This window comes from Equus asinus, chromosome 2, assembly GCF_041296235.1.
Source record: "Equus asinus isolate D_3611 breed Donkey chromosome 2, EquAss-T2T_v2, whole genome shotgun sequence".
NCBI lineage: Eukaryota > Metazoa > Chordata > Mammalia > Perissodactyla > Equidae > Equus > Equus asinus.
Genome location: NC_091791.1, coordinates 152923017 through 152941354, shown reverse-complemented (window position 1 = coordinate 152941354; position 18338 = coordinate 152923017). Strand labels below are relative to the sequence as shown.

General features: G+C 37.8%; 1 protein-coding gene across 1 annotated transcript in view; it reads right to left on the bottom strand.

Annotated features, from left to right (window-relative positions):
- Positions 1–18338, bottom strand: part of UBR1 (ubiquitin protein ligase E3 component n-recognin 1) — a 166584-nt gene that overhangs the window by 119052 nt on the left and 29194 nt on the right. The window contains exons 3-4 of the mRNA XM_070502794.1: positions 4332–4588; positions 2016–2094 (exon numbers count right to left, since the gene is read on the bottom strand). Coding sequence (XP_070358895.1) covers positions 2016–2094; positions 4332–4588 — 336 coding nt within the window. The remainder of the gene's footprint in view (positions 1–2015; positions 2095–4331; positions 4589–18338) is intronic.

The window sequence follows — 18338 nt, the reverse complement described above, 5'->3', positions numbered from 1 at the left end:
TAATCATTAGGGAAATACAAATTAAAACTACACTAAGATCATCTCACACCCATTAGAATGGCTATAATCACCAAGGCAAAAAAGAACAAATGTTGGCGAGGTTGTGGGGTAAAGGGAACCCTCCTCCACTGCTGGTGGGAATGCAAACTGGTGCAGCCACTATGGAAAATAGTATAGAGACTCCTCAAAAAACTAAAAATAGAAATACCATATGACCAGCTATCCCACTACCGGGTATTTATCCAAAGAACTTGAAATCAACAATTTAAAGACACTTATGCACCCCTACGTTCACTGAGGCATTAATCACAATCGCCAAGACGACGAAGCAACTCAAGTGCCCATTGACTGATGAGTGGATAAAGATGTGGTATATATATATAATACTACTCGGCCATAATAAAAGACAAAATCCTCCCATTCGCCATAACATGGATGGACCTTGAGGGTATTATGTTAAGCGAGATAAGCCAGAGAGTGAAAGATAAACACTGTCTGATTTCACTCATATGGGGAAGATGAACTAACACACGGACAAAGAGAACAGTTCACTGGTTATCCAGGCGGACAGGGTTTGAGAGGTGGGCACAAGAAATGAAGTGGCCCACTTATATGGTGACTGACAAATAATAATATACAAGTGAAACTTTACAATGCTGTAAACTATTATGACCTCAATTCAAAAAAAAATCATACTTGGCCAAAGAAAAACTTGAAAACCCTATGTATTACCCAAAGTTATCTGAAATTGTACTGGCCCACAAAATCTTAAGTTTGGGAAGCATAGGCTTAGGAGTCTTTAATGTGAGGAACTGAACTCTGGTCTTGGGCCTTCAGCATCTCTCCCCATTAGTCTCCCAGAGTAAAACTGAGAAGAAATTAATAACTTCCTCCCTGAGTCTATTTTGGGTATTCTTTCTTGAGTTCTTCAGCATAAGGTAAGCTATAATTAATGCAGATGATTGAGAAATGTGGAATATAACTAATAATTAACTTTTTAAATTCCATCAGTGATTAGCTTTGCAATCTTGGGAAAACGTTTTGACCACACTATATCAAACACTCCTCAATCTGTTTCTTCTTGTGCACAATAATAATATCTATAATCTATACCTATAGATCATCACTTCCTGAGATGGAAGCGGTAACGTTGAAGCCAGTCTAAAAACAGGAACAGCACTTTCAACTCTGGAAGACATAATCTACATAATTCCAAGATGTTATTTACATTGACACAGGACTTTAGGCACGTTATATGTACAAAGAGAAACATCAATTATTATGTTGAAGCCCAGAGTACAGAACCAAGACTATTATTTGAAAAATACATTTCAGCTCAAAATAACAGGTTTGTCTAAAATGTAACAGCAAAAGAAAAAACCTTCAATCTTATTACATGGATATGCTACTCAGAACAGTGTGCAATTTAAAACTTATGAATTGTTTATGGAATTTTCCATCTAATATTTCTGGACTGCAGTTGACTTCAGGTAACTGAAACCGAGAAAAGTGAAACTGTGGGTAAGGGGGGACTACTGTAGTGGTTATACAAGTGTTCACTTTATTATTTTATTCTCTCTCCTTTTTTTTTGGTGAAGAAGATCCGCCCTGAGCTTACATCTGTGCCAATTCTTCTCTATTTCGTATGTGGGTCAGCACCTCAGCATGGCTGACAAGTGGTGCAGGTTCATGCCCAGGATCCAAACCCATGAACCCGGGTCACCGAAGTGGAGCATGCCCAACTTAACTACTACACCATGGGGCCGACCTCTATTGTTATTCTTTAAACTTTTCATATGCTTTATACAATCTTTTGTATAAAATCTTTTACAAAAAAATTGTAAGAGGCTGCTTCTTGAGGGAGTAGATGTCCTATCACATGCTATGTTTGACGAGAGCTAAAGGTTCACATATGAGAGCTGTAATAGCAGGAATTCAAGCACTGGTCAGGAATTTGACCTAGGTGGTCATCAGATCCCTGCTAATCTAGAAATTTTATGGATCTATTTTCATACCTTGTAACGATGATTTTTATGAACACTATTCTGGAAGCAGTCCATACAGAGTACACATGTTGGATCAATTGCACAGTCCCTGAAAAAGATTGAAAATTATATTCCAAAATTTAGATGACTCCCACTGATGCTTAAGGAATGACAATATAATGTGAATGAGTTTCCTGTATGGGGCACAAACTGAATATGAAAATGCTTCAAAAACTGAATTTAAAATAATTTTTAGCCTCTTTTTAGCCATATTTGAATGTGTAAGTTTGGAAGTTTGACTTTATTTCTTAAATCATCCTCATTGCCCGGCTAGCTCAGTCGGTAGAGCATGAGACTCTTAAATCATCCTCATTGCCCGGCTAGCTCAGTCGGTAGAGCATGAGATTCTTAAATCATCCTCATTGCTCTGAGCTTTCACCTGGTTTCAAAGTGTTAAATTACAATTCAAAATTAGTTTTTTTTTTAATTTTTAAGATTTTTTTTTTTAATTTTTTCCTTTTTCTCCCCAAAGACCCCCGGTACATAGTTGTATATTCTTGGTTGTGGGTCCTTCTAGTTGTGGCATGTGGGACGCTGCCTCAGCGTGGCTTGATGAGCAGTGCCATGTCCGCGCCCAGGATTCGAACCAATGAAACACTGGGCCGCCTGCAGCGGAGCGTACGAACCCAACCACTCGGCCACGGGGCCAGCCCCTCAAACTTAGTTTTTTGAAAAATAACCATCTTTATTTTATTATCTGCCAACATCTCACCCCATTACATTTATAAATATATTTTAAAAACACTAATTGTTCATTGGTAAATGATGTTTAGATGAAAACAAAATTATTAGACTGTAAACAATGTAAGTGCAGGAATTTATTTATTTTATATATTGATATGTCCCAAGCACCTAGAACAATGCCTGGCACATGATGGGTATTCAACTAATATTTATTGAATAAATGAAACAAATTCAGTCTCTCAATCTCTTACCTAACAACAACTTTTAAAATGTACTATTTTATTTAACATTTTCAGGGGAACATTAAGAACAATATAAATTAGTTTAATGTGCAAAATTAATTTGAAATATTTTATTTACAAGAGTTGAAGAGATGGAATTAGGAAGTTTTTAAAAATGAATTTTAAAAGGATAATAGGAAATAAAGATTGCTTAATAATATTCTCTAAAATACATATGATCTGACCTATTTAGAGCAGAATTTGTCAACCTCAGTAGACTAACATTTCTGAACCAGATAATTATTTGTTGGGGGTAGAGGGGACTGTCCTATGCAATGTAGGATGTATAAGCAGCAACCCCGGCCTCAACTCACTAGATGCCAGTACCATTCCCCTAGTTGTGACAATTAAAAATGTCTCTATGACACTTTTGGAGAAATGAGGTCTACAAATGTGTACTACATTGTAGTTGAAAATAAAAATATATAAAACGATAAATGAACCTTACTATGCTAAAGAACAAAATAGTACACAAAATACAAAAGCTGATTTTTTTCTCAGAAAAGAATAGGATACATAGTATGTTCTAAACAACTGTTAACTATACATAAACCAGTCAAACTGAGAAATATAGTGAAGCAGAAAACAATTCTTTGTATTTATAAAGTATAAAAATTCAGATTCCCAATCTAAACTACCACTAATAAAGGAAAAAAACTAAAACTGTTGCTAAGATCTAAAAGCTGAAAATTTGAGGCAGGAGTAGGGAGTAAAAAAGTTCTCCATGTTACCATGATGTTTAAGGCAACTTCTTTTACAAAGGGCAAAAAGCCTAAAGCTGCTTCCAGTTTTCCTACCACTGGCCTCTTCTATCCAAGTAAATTCCAGCTGCTCTGACAGGTTCACAATCCTTTGACAACGAATTTCACGTGGTGGCAAAAAATGACCTGAATTGACACGAGACTATAAACTTTATTTACACCACTTGCTGTGAATATTTATAGGTTTCTTATATAAATGCTGTGTTTGATTATAGGATTCTGCCCTGACTCTGCTGGGAAAGTATTTAGAATTCTGAAGTATATGTGACCCCAAAACTATCAGGTAAGACTATGTGGACTACATTACAGACAAGGCAAAAATCTATTGCTCATACACTTTTGGAGAACAGGAAAAGACAATGAGAGAGCTGTTTAAGTGTAAGTCATATATTCAAAAACAAGCTGTACTACCAAAAACAGATTTATAAGTTTATAATAAAAGGAAGTTAAGTAGATTAAAATATTACAAATAGGAATAAGCCAAGAAAAACATATCAGGAAATAGGTACAAAATACCAAGACTGTAATTATAACCAATCCTATAAATTTCTAATTCTTACCTACAAGAATATGTTGTCTCTCCACTTTTGAAAACCTTCCCACAAAGTTGGAATGCTCCACTGTGCTTCAATTTCTCTAAGCAAACATCTGGATCCTCTCCAAATAAGTACCATTCCAATGGAGTGAATATTGACATTTGTATACTCTCCTCCTGCTTTTCCAAGTCTGGATCCATTTCAGCAAAGTAAATTTCCGGCACCCATTGTGCCAAATGGTGCAAGAAAGTAGTATAAAAATCAACTTGCTGATCCCACCACTGAAAGAAAAAAGAAAACAAAAAATTAGACTTTGCAACAAGTTCCTCATAAAGATCTAGGAGCATAAATAATGGCACAATTCCGTAATTTTAGAAAGTGATTTACAATATATTCTTATTTTACCCTTCACCAATACAAAAGGAAAGTGAGTAACTAAGAAAACAATAGTCTTGTGCCAGCCCTGATGGCCTACCAGTCAAAGTTCGGCATATTCCAGGGGCCAGCCCAGCAGTACAGGAGTTAAGTTCGCATGTTCCACTTCAGTGGCCTGGGGTTTGCCGGTTTGGATCTCAGGTGCGGACCTACGGACAGCTTGTCAAGCCATGTTGTGGCAGGCGTCCCACATATAAAGTGGAGGAAAAGGGGCACAGATGGTAGCTCAGGGCCACAGCAAAAAGAGGAGGATTGGCGGCAGATGTTAACTCAGGGCTAATCTTCCTCAAAAAAAACAAACTTCGGCATGCTCCACTCTGGCAGCCTGGGTTCAGTTGTGGGCATGGAACCACACCACTTGTCTGTCAGTGGCCATGCTGTGGGAGAGGTTCACATGAAAGAACCAGAAGAACATACAACTACACACAACTACATACTGGGGCATTAGGAAGGAAAACCAAAGAAAAAAAGGAGGAAGATTGGCAACAGATGTTAGCTTAATGAGACTCTTTCTCTGTAAAAAAATGAAAAAACATAGCCTTGTAAATAGTGGTTCCCCACATAACAGAGATATCTGGAAAAGGAAGAGCAGCTGTAGTGGATGAGAATTACCTTCCCTTCTGTAATGAGCAACTCCTGGTGTGTGAGGGTGATTCTATTATCAGTCAGAGGCTATACAGACAAAGCATTCCTCATACTCTTAGTTTAATTATTTTAAGGAATCAGTGTTTTAATAAGAGATTGAAATGAATGAGCGCCAAAGGATTTTTAGAACACAAAAAGCACTAACCGTAAAAGAAAGAAAAAAGGATAAAATCAGACCTCAACAAAAGTAAAATTATCTGTTCCTCAAAAGAAACTGAAATAGATGGCTTATTTGTCATGCTTATTCACACATGAAAACATGCTCAACATCATTAGTCAGGAGGGAAATGCAAATTAAAATAACAGTGAAATACCCCTACATGACCTATTAGAGTATAGGTCAAAAAATAAAATAAAAACTAGCAATACCATCCTTATATCAACAAGGATGCAGAAAATGAAAACGAAAGTGTTGGTAGGAACTCAAAATGGTACAGCCACTTTACAAAAGAGTTTAGCAGTTTCTTATAGAGTTAAACATACACTTACCATATGACTTAGCAATCAAACTGCTAGATATCTACCCAAGAAATGAAAATTCATGTTCATACAAAAACTTGCAGATGAATGTTACAGCAGCTGTATTCGTCATTGCCAAAAACTGGTAATGACCTTACTGTCCGTCAACTAGCAAATTATAAACAAACTGTGACACATCCAAACCATGGAATACCACTCAGCAATAAAAGTAATAAGTTATCAATACATGCAACATCAAAAAACATCATTGTAAAAGAAGTCAAACTCAAAAGGCTATGTACTGCCTCTTAACAGGTAAGACCACGTTCACGTGGACAGCATCTGTGTGAACTGAGAAAAGCTCATCTCTGAGCCATATTCCTGATACCCATGATAATTAGGTTTAACAAAAACTATATGAAGATTTCAATAACGCAACCATTCCACCTTTATCTTCAATCAAACAAAATAGTTTCCAAGTATCAAGAAATGTCCTAGTAAAAAAGACATTCAGGGATTACTAACTGGCAGTTGGGCCTTAAATGTGAAGTGTGATTACTCCAAACCACCCAACTCAACATTTTTAATGCCTGTCAGTAACAGCAGACCTAAATGAAGAGAGGCAGAGGAAAAAGAAGAGGGTTGAGGGCACAGTTCTCTACTATCAACCCAACATTGGCAATTTACTTGCAATTAACATCCTTCCAATTAAATTAATATTGTTCATTTGAAATGGGTTAGCTTTTTAGTTTTTATTAGTATTTCATGTTTATTTTATACTTACATTAAAAACTGTAACTATAAGGCATTTATACTGAGTTTTATATTTGTACAAATTTAAGTTATATTCTAAAAACAATTTAAGTTTTTTTGAAAGGCTACATACTATAAGATTCCACTTATATGACATTTTCGACAAAACAAAACTAACTACTCTAGAGATGGAAGACAGGACAGTGGTTGCCAAGGGTTTACCACAAAGAGGCAGTGATGAAATTTTTTAGGGCAATGAAACTGTTCTCTATCTGTATTGTGGTGATGGTTACACAACTTTTGGCAACTGCCAAAACTCACAGAATTGTAAAATAAAAAGTTATTTACTTTACGTAAATCTTCAAAGTGAATTTAAAAAGTACATAGCTTAAGAAATGAAGGGAACCACACACTGAGAGAAAATATTTGCAATAATACACTGAATACTTTCTCCCATAGATCAGGAACAAGACAAGGATATCTGTTCTCTCCTATCCACTTTTGAACTGGGGGGGTCTTAGCAAGTGTAATAAGACAAGAAAAATAAATAAAAGGCGTGACACTTGGAAAGGAAAAAGTAAAACTGTCTCTATTCCCAAACAATATGATTATCTTAATAGAAGATCCTAAGGAATCAATTAAAAAACACACACAAAGGGAATGTAAGTAAACTGAGCAAGCTCACTAGATAGATCAATATATAAAATTCAACTGTATTTCTATATACTGGCAACAAACAACTGGAAAATGAAATTTCAAAAAATAGCCCTTAACTATTGAAACAAAAAAGGCAGTAGAAAGATCAATGAAACAAAGAGCTGGTTCTTTGAGAAGATAAATAAAATTGACAACCCCCAGCCAGACTTACAAAGAAAAAAACAGAGAAAGCTCAGATAAACAAATTAGAAATGGAAGAGGAGAAATAACAGATACCACAGAAATACAACGGATTATAAGAGAATACTACAAAAAACTATATGCCAACTTAATGGATAATCTAGAGGAAATGGATAAATTCTTAGACTTACAACCTCCCAAAGCTGAATCAAGAAGAAACAGATAATCTGAATAGACCAATCACAAGGAAAGAGATTGAAACAGTAATCAAAAGCATCCAAAGAAGAAAAGCACAGGAGTAGATGGCTTCCCTGGGAAATTCTATAAAACTTTCAGAGAGGATTTAATACCTACCCTTCTCAAATCATTCCAAAAAATTAGGGATGACCGAACACTTCCTAACACATTCTACAAGGCCAACATCACTCTGACAGCAAAGCCTGACAAGGAAAACACAAAAAAGGAAAAGTACAGGCCAATATCCCTGATGAACATAGACGCAAAAATCCTCAACAAAATATTGGCAACCCAAATTCAGCAATACATCAAAAGGATCATACATCATGATCAAGTTGGATTTATACCAGGGAGACAGGGATGGTTCCACATCCACAAATGAATCAATGTGATATACCACATCAACACATTGAGGAATAAAAACCACATGATCATTTCAATAGATGCAGAAAAAGCACTTGACAAGATCCAATAACAATTTATGACAAAAAACTCTTAATAAAATGGGAATAGAAGCAAAGTACCTCAACATAATAAAGGCCATATATGACAAACCCACAGCCAACATCATACTCAATGGGCAAAAACTGAACACCATCCCTCTGAGAACAGGAACAAGACAAGTGTGCCCTTGTCACCACTAATTCAACTTAGTACTGGAGGTTTTGGCCAGAGCAATTAGGCAAGAGAAAGGAATAAAAGGAATCCATATAGAGAGTGAAGAAGTGAAACTCTTGCTGTTTGCAGATGACATGCTTGTTACAGGCTCTTAACATCAGCCCTGATATCAGTTCCCCACATTGAACCCAGCGTATATGGGGTTAAAACTAAAACCCACCACCCCCTTTCCTGCTTCTCTAGCTCCACTCATATGTAAATACCTGTTTCTTTAAACTTGGACTCTTTGAGCTTTACAACTAAATGGGAGTTACAAATTGTTAAAAGCCCAGGTGGCCTGGAGTTGGAGGCACACTAAAGTTTAGCTAATCATGTGTCCTTGAGTTTGCCAGGAAAGCTGCTGTCTCAAGAGTATCAAGGAGCGAGGCTTCCCAGACCTCAACTCTTCGACTCCCGGCGCTCGAACCTGCCTCAAACAAGAAGAGGAGACAACGGTGAAGGATGCCCACCTGCCATCCTCCTATCTCACCCTCTCCCCTGCCTTGCTGCAAGCAGCCTTTCAAGGCCAAACACAGGCTGGTGGGAAAGCACCGAGCTGCACAAGCTACATGTTCCCCCCTCCCCTACCAAAAACCCCAAATAAAAATCCCTACCCATTCCTCATCGGGGAGCTAGCAATTTTTGAGGCATGAGCCCTTGCTTTGCTCCCCTTGCCAGGCATAGTAAAAAACCTTTCCTCTTCCACTCAAGACTCTGTTCTCGTTATTTGGATTGGCATTGGGTTCAGGGACCAAACTTTCAGTTACACTCTTATATATTAAAAAAAAAAACCCCAAAGAATCCATCAGAAAACTATTAGAAATAATTAACAACTACAGTAAAGTTGCAGGGTACAAAATCAACTTAAAAAAATCAGTTGCATTTCTATACTCTAATAACAAACTTACAGAAAGAGAACTCAAGAATACAATTCCATTTACAATAACAACTAAAAGAATAAGGTACCTAGGGATAAATTTAACCAAGGAGGTGAAAGACTTATACAATGAAAACTATAAGACATTACTAAAAGAAGTAGATAATGACATAAAGAGATGGAAAGAGATTCCATGACCAGGGATTAGAATAATAAACATAGTTAAAATGTCCATACTACCCAAGCAATCTACAGATACAATGCAATCCCTATCAAAATCCCAATGACATTCTTCATGGAAATAGAACAAAAAATCCTAAAATTCATATGGGGCAAACAAAGACTCAAAATTGCTAAAGGAATCCTGAGAAAAAAGAACAAAGCTGGAGGCATCACAATCCCTGACTTCAAAACAACATGGTACTGGTACAAAAAAGGGCACACAGATCAATGGAACAGAAGTGAAAACCCAGAAATAAAACCACACATCTACGGACAGCTAATCGTCAACAAAAGTGCTAAGAACATACAATGGAGAAAAGATAGTCTCTTCAATAAATGGTGCTGGGAAAACTGGACAGCCACATGCAAAAGATGAAAGTAGATCATTAGCTCATGCCATATACAAAAATAAACTCAAAATGGATCAAAGACTTGAAGATAAGACCTGAAACCATAAAACTCCTAGAAGATAACACAAGTAGTACATTCTTTGACATCGAACTTAAAAGGATCTTTGGGTTTTTTAAAAGATTTATTATTTTTTTTAAAGATTTATTCATTTATTTTTTCCTTGTTCTCCCCAAAGCCCCACAGTACATAGTTGTATATTCTTCGTTGTGGGTCCTTCTAGTTGTGGCATGTGGGACGCTGCCTCAGCATGGTTTGATGAGCAGTGCCATGTCCGTGCCCAGGATTCGAACCAATGAAACACTGGGCCGCCTGCAGCAGAGCACACGAACTTAACCACATGGCCACGGGGCCAGCCCCAAAAGGATCTTTTTGAATACCATGTCTTCTCAGACAGGGGAAACAAAAGAAAAAATAAATAAGTGGGAGTTCATTAGACTAAACAGCTTCAGCAAGGCAAAAGAAACCAGGATAAAAACAAAGAGACAACTCACCAATTGGGAGAAAATATTTGCAAATCATATATCTGACAAGGGGTTAATCTCCATAAAATATAAGGAATTCACACAACTGAACAATAAAAAAACAAATGGCCCAATCAAAAAATGTGCAGAGGATATGAACAGACATTTTTCCAAAGGATATAAAGATGGCCAATAAACACATGAAAAGATGTTCAACAAGACTAGCCATGAGGGAAATGAAAATCAAAACTACACTGAGATACCACCTTATGCCTGTTAAAATGGCTGTAATCACTAAGATTAAAAATAACAAATGTTGGAGAGAGTGTGGAGAGAAGGGAACCCTCACACACTGCTGGTAGGAATGCAAACTGGTGCAGTCACTATGGAAAACAGTATGGAGATTCTTCAAGACTAAAAAAGGAACTACCATACGACCCAGCTATCCCACTACTGGGTATGTATGCAAACAACTTGAAATCAAGAATCCAAAGCAACATATGCACCCCTATGTTTGTTGCAGCACTACTCACAATAGCTGAGACATGGAAACAATCTAAGTGCCCATCGACTGATGACTGCATAAAGAAGATGTGGTATATATTTACAATGGACTACTACTCGGCCATAAAAAAAAAAAAGACAAAATCATTCCATTTGCAACAACATGGAAGGATCTGGAGATTATTATGCTAAGTGAAATAAACCAGACTGTGAAAGACAAACAGCAAATGATTTCACTCATATCTGGAATATGAACAAATCCATGGACAAAGAAAATACTTCAGAGGTTACCAGGGGAAGGGGGGTGGCAGGTGGGCACAGGGCATGAAGGGGAGCACTTATGGGGTGACAGCTAAGAAATAATGTACACCTGAAATTTCTCAATGATGTAAACTATTATGAACTCAATAAAAAAAGAGCATTTACAGTAGCATCAAAAAACATAAAATATTTGCACATTATTTTAATAAAAGATGTATAAAATCTGTAAACTGAAATCTTCACAACGTGTAAAGTCTCTAAAGTGAAACCTACAAATCATTGTTGAGAGAAATTTCTAAAACACCTAAATAAATGAAGAGCTATACCATGTTCATTGATTATACAATTCAATACTGCTAAGAAGTCTACACTTCCCAAACTGATCTACAGATACCATACAATCCCAGCAAGCTTTTTTTGTAGAAATTGACAAGCTGATGCTAGAATGAATATGAAAACATCAAGGAGTTAGAAGAGACACTAGCTGATTTCAGGACTTCCTGTAAAGCTATAGTAACTGAGACAGTGTGGTATTAGCATTAAGATACACATATTTAATGGCTGGCCCAGTGGCACAGAGGTTGAGCTCGGACGCTCTGCTTCGGTGGCTTGGGGTTTGCAAGTTTGGATCTTGGGCGTGGACCTACAGACAATTCATCAAGCCATGGTGTGGTGGCATCCCAGTACAAAAGAGAGGAAGACTGGTACAGATGTTAGCTCAGTGAGAATCTTCCTCAAGCAAAAAGGGGAAGATGGGCAAAAGCTGTTAGTTCAGAGCCAATTTTCCTCACAAAAAAAAGGAGAAAGAGAAAAAAAAAGGAAAAAAAGAGACATTTATCAATGGAACAGGAGTCCAAAAATAAATCCACATATACATAGTCAATTGAGTTTTTAAAATGAACCAACACAATTCAAAGAAGAAAAAATAATATTTTCCAAAAGTGTAGGAGCAATTAGATATCCTTATGAAAAACATCAATTCAAATCATACCTCATATCACACACAAAAATTAATATGAAATAGATCAGAAACCTAAATACAAAAGCTAAAATTTCTTGATGGAAATAGGAGAAAACTCTTAATATCGTTGGGGCAGGGCAAGACTTCCTGGACAGGGCACAAAAAGCACTAATCATGAAAAAAATAAAGATAAAATGGACTTCATCAAAATTAAAACTTTCAGCTCTTCAAAATGAACATGAGTAACTAAGACTAGGAAAAGGAATGAGAATTCTATTTAGCTATGATAAACTCACAAAAGTTGTCAAAGGATTTTATAAGCTGACATACAATTAGAATAAAGAACTTATAGGAGATTCTTGGGAAGATGATGGAGTAGGAGGACTCTGAACTCACCTTCTCCCACAGGACACAATAAATTTACAACTACCCTTGGAACAATTACCCCCAAGAGACAACAAGAAACTGTAGAAAAAGAACCACCATGACAAGGGAGAGTGCTAACTGAGGTGGAAGAAGCAGAAATTCCTTTCTGGAGAGAAAAAAGCCACAATCTGGCCATGGCACTTCACAGCTAGGAGCAATCTTAAGGTACAGAAGAATTCCCCAGAGGAGCCAGGGATCTGAGCAGGAGAGCTTTGCAATAATAAGCAGCTTTCAAACTCAGCACAACTGAGGCAACTATCATAATATCTGCCTTTGCTGGCTATTAACGACAATGGGGAATACCTCCAGAAAAGCTATCGAACATAAGAGAAAGAAAAGGCTCCTCTTAAAGCGTCCATGCGCAAATTCAACCATTTCAGACAGCAACCTAAAACCACCAGAAAGAAAACTGCACAGTCCTTTGTTGAAAAGAGACTCACTTGATAAGATCTGGGCACACCAGCAAGAGGTGAGACTTCCCCAATCTGGGACCACCTCCCCAGGGACTGAGACATTGGCGTCAGCCATTATTGTGTAGTTCGAGCATGCTGCCACACATGCTGGCAGACGACATTGGAAATCTTGCCCTGGCCTGTTAGTGCAGGGGTCTGTCCCACCAAATAGGGCACTGATTTAATTCAGCTCATCCAAGTCAGGCAGCTTGCCCTGGGGACTGGTCCCACCCAAAGCAAGCCCTTGAGAAACTTGTAGGCCTGCACTGGCAGGGTATGTTGGACCACTGCAGCAAGATGAGTGGGTCAGCTTCACTGAGTTGAGGTAGGAGCATGAGGTATGACTGCATTGATGGCATGCGAGGGCCTGCAGGTGGTGGGGCTTGAGAGTGGCAGCAGACTTGCACTTCTCAATCAGCCACATAGGGGAATGACCCCAACTTCCAAAGCTGGGCCTACCCAGCTGAACTACTGAGAGAGCTGAAAACAGCCTTGCAGACCAGAGGCCTATAGCAATTGTAAGTTCTTGAGCCTACCAACCAGCCATGATGGGGGCCTACTCACTTAACATAAAAATTGCAGCAGGGATGTGCTATTAGACCTTGCAGACAACTGTGCTGGGGCTCCCCACGCCAGATAAAGTGACTGAAGGCACAATGACAGCCACACTCAGTTGAGTATTACAACCAGTCAGCCAGGTGGGCAACCTAGCCTCCTAGCCTGCCCGTGCACCTGCAGCAAGAGCTAACCTGCCGCAACACAGGACACATATAGCTCACAGAGGGCACACTCCTGGAACATTTCACACTGAGGACAAGGCAAGCACACTGCTGGGCCTGATAAGGCATATCTTACATAAGGCCACCTCTCAAAGATTGGGAGACATACTGATACAGCTAATACATAAAATTTTTTTTTATTGAGTTAATGATAGGTTACAATCTTGTGAAATTTCAGTTGTACATTAATGTTTGACATTCGTGTTGTAAGTGAACCTCTTCACCCTTTGTGCCCACCCCCCACCCCACCTTTCCCCTGGTAGCCACTAATCTGTTCTCTTTGTCCACATTTTGAAATTCCTCATATGAGTGGAGTCATACATAGATTATCCTTCTCTAACTGGCTTATTTCACTTAACATAATTCCCTCAAGGTCCATCCATGCTATTGCAAATGGAATGATTTTGTTCTGTTTTGCAGCTGAGTAGTATTCCATTGTATACATATATATCACATCTTCTTTATCCATTCATCTGTTGATGGGCACTTAGGTTGCTTCCATGTCTTGGCTATTGTAAATAATGCTGCAATGAACATTGAGGTGCATAGGACTTTTGGAATTGCTGACTTCAATCTCTTTGGATAGATACCCAGTAGGGGAATGGCTGGATCGTATGGTAGGTCTATTTTTAATTTTTTGAGGAATCTCCATACTGTTTTCCATAGTGGCTGCACCAGTTTGCACTCTCACCAGCAGTGTATGAGGGTTCCTTTTTCTCCACAACTCTCCAACACTAGTTACTAGTAGTTTTAGATATTTTTGTCATTCTAACGGGTGTAAGGTGATATCTTAGTGTAGTTTTGATTTGCATTTCCCTGATGATCAGCAATGATGAACATCTTTTCATGTGTCTATTGGCCATCAGTATATCTTCTTTGGAGAAACGTCTGTTCATGTCTCCAGCCCATTTTTTGATAGGATTGTTTGATTTTTGTTGTAGAGTTGTGAGAGTTCTTTATATATTATGGATATTAAGCCTTTGTCAGATATATGACTTGCAAATATTTTTTCCCAGTTAGTGGGTTGTTTTTTTGTTTCAATCCTGTTTTCATTTGCCTTGAAGAAGCTCTTTAGTCTGATGAAGTCCCATTTGTTTATTCTTTCTATTGTTTCCCTTCTCTGAGAAGGCATGGTGTCCGAAAAGATCTTTTTAATATTGATCTCAAAGAGTGTACTGCCTACGCTTCGTTCTAGAAGCCTTACGGTTTCAGGTCTCACCTTTAGGTCTTCGATCCATTTTGAGTTTATTTTGGTGAATGGTGAAAAAGAATGGTCAATTTTCATTCTTTTACATATGGCTTTCCAGTTTTCCCAGCACCATTTGTTGAAAAGACTTTCTTTTCTCGATTGCATGCCCTCAGATCCTTTGTTGAAGATAAGCTGTCCATAGATGTGTGGTTTTATTTCTGGGCTTTCAATTCTGTTCCATTGATGTGTGCACCTGTTTTTGTACCAGTACCATGCTGTTTTGATTACTGTAGCTTTGTAGTATGTTTTGAAGTCAGGGATTGTGATGCCTCCCGTTTTGTTCTTTTTTCTCAGGACTGCTTTAGCAATTCGCGATCTTTGGTTGCCCCATATGAATTTTAGGATTCTTTGTTCTAATTCTGTAAAGAATGTCATTGAGATTCTGATTGGGATAGTGTTGAATCTGTAGATTGCTTTAGGTAGAACGGACATTTTAACTATGTTTATTCTTCCAATCCATGTACATGGAATGTCTTTCCATCTCCTTATGTCGTCATCCAATTCTCTCAGAAAGGCCTTGTAATTTTCATTATATAGGTCCTTCACTTCCTTAGTTAAATTTACCCCAAGGTATTTTATACTTTTTGTTGCAGTTGTGAATGGTATTGTGTTCTTGAGTTCTTTTTCTGTTGGTTCATTACTGGAGTATAGAAAGGCTACTGATTTATGCAAATTGATTCTATACCCTGCAACTTTGCTGTAGTTGTTGATTACTTCTAAGAGTTTTCCAATGGATTCTTTGGGGTTTTCTATATATAAGATCATGTTGTCTGCAAACAGCGAGAGTTTCACTTCTTCCCTCTCTATGTGGATTCCTTTTTTTCCTTTTTCTTGCCTGATTACTCTGGCCAGGACCTCCAGTACTATGTCAAATAAGAGTGGTGATAGAGGACATCCTTGCCTCGTTCCTGTTTTCAGGGGGATGGTGCTCAGTTTTTGCCCATTGAGTATGATGTTGCCTGTGAGTTTGTCATATATGGCCTTTATTATGTTGAGGAAGTTCCCTTCTATGCCCATTTTGTTCAGAGTTTTTATGATAAATCGCTGTTGGGTCTTGTCAAACGCTTTCTCTGCATCTTTTGAGACGATCGTGTGGTTTTTATTCCTCAGTTTGTTGATGTGGTGTATCACGTTCATTGATTTGCAGATGTTGTCCCTGTGTCCCTGGTATGAATCCCACCTGATCATAATGTATGATCCTTTTGATGAATTGCTGAATTCTGGTTGCCAAAATTTTGTTGAGAATTTTTGCATCTATGTTCATCAGTGATATTGGCCTGTAGTTCTCTTTTTTCGTGGTGTCCTTGTCAGGTTTTGGTATCAGCGTGATGTTGGCCTCATACAATGTGTTAGGAAGTGTTCCATCCTCCTTAATTTTTCGGAATAGCTTGAAAAGGATAGGTATTAAATCCTCTCTGAAAGTTTGGTAGAATTCCCCAGGAAAGCCATCTGGTCCTGGGATGTTATTCTTTGGGATGTTTTTGATTGCTGTTACAATCTCTTTCCTTGTGATTGGTCTGTTCAAATTGTCTGCCTCTTCTTGAGTGAGCTTTGGGAGATTGTAGGAGTCCAAGAATTTATCCATTGCCTCTAGGTTATCCATTCTGTTGGCGTATAATTTTTTGTAGTATTCTCTTATAATCTGTTGTATTTCTGCAGAGTCTGTTGTTACTTCTCCTCTTTCATTTCTGATTTTGTTTATTTGAGCTTTCCCCCTTTTTTTCTTTGTAAGTCTGGCTAGTGGTTTGTCAATTTTATTTATCTTCTCAAAGAACCAGCTCTTTGTTTCACTGATCCTTTCTACTGCCTTTTTCGTTTCAATAGTATTTATTTCTGCTCTTATTTTTAATTTTTCTCTCCTTCTGCTGACTTTAGGCTTTGTTTGTTCTTCTTTCTCTAGTTCAGTAAGGTGTAGTTAAAGATTACTTACTTGGGATTTTTCTTGTTTGTTAAGATGTGGCTGTATTGTGATGAATTTTGCTCTTAATACAGCTTTTGCTGTATCCCATATGAGTTGGTATGGCATGCTATCATTTTCATTTGTTTCCAGGTATTTTTTGATTTCTTCTTTAATTTCTTCAATGATCCATTGCTTGTTCAGTAGTGTGTTGTTTAGTCTCCACATCTTTGTGCCTTTTTCAGCTTTTTTCCTGTACTTAATTTCTAGCCTTACAGCATTATGATCTGAGAAGATGCTTGTTATTATTTCAATTTTTTTAAATTTGTAGAGGCTTGCCTTGTTTCCCAACATACAGTCTATCCTTGAGAATGTTCCATGTGCACTTGCGAATAATGTGTATTCTGCGTTTTAGAATGAAGTGATCTATATATGTCTATTAAGTCCAATTGTTTTAGTTTTTCATTTAGCTCCACTATTTCCTTGTTGATTGTCTGTCTGGATGATCTGTCCATTGCTGTGAGTGGGGTGTTGAGGTCCCCTACTATTATTGTGTTGTTTTTAACATCTTCCTTTAGGTCTGTTAGTAGTTGCTTTATGAACCTTGGTGCTCCTATGTTGTGTGCATAGTTATTTATAAGCGTCATTTCTTCTTGAGGAAGTGTCCCTTTGATCATTATATATTGTCCCTCTGTTTCTCTCTTTACCTGTCTTATTTTGAAATCCTCTTTGTGTGATGTAACAATTGCAACACCTGCCATTTTTTGCTTGCTATTAGCTTGAAGTATTTTCCTCCACCCCTTCACTCTGAGCCTGTGTTAGTCCTTGGGGCTGAGGTGTGTTACCTGGAGGCAATAAATTGTTGGACCTTGTCCTTTAATCCATTTTGCCCCTCTGTGTCTTTTTATTGGAGAGTTCAATCCGTTTACATTGAGAGTGATTATGGATGCACGTGGACTTAATGCTGTCAATCTGTCGCTCGTTATCTGGTTTTCCTGCATTTCTCTTCCTGTGTGCTTTAGCCTACCCATTTAATACTGCAATTTCTCATGTTGGGTTTCTTGGATTTTTCCTTATTTATGTTTTGTGGCTCTGTTCTGTTTTTTAGTTTAGTGGCTACCCTGAAGTTTGTATTTAGAATCTCGTGTATAATGTAGTCTATTCTCTGGTGGTCACTTACTTGCTTGGCCTAGACTGATTTAGTCCCTTTGCTCTTCCCCTCCTAAATTATTATTTTCATTTCTTATTCCAACTTGTGCTATGAGTTTGTAGTTAGAGCGATAAGATCGTCTTTGCTTTGGTAGTTTCCTTACCTTTATCCTAATGCTATAGTTGAATATTTGCTATCCTATTCTGGTTCAATCTATCTGTCTCCCTACTCTGTGGTTTGTGGCCCCTTTCACCCTTTTTCCTTTTTTCAGGTATGAGAGCCTTCTTGAGGATTTCTTGTAGTGGAGGACTTTTGGTTACAAATTCCCTTAAATTTTGTTTGTCTGGAAAAGATTTAA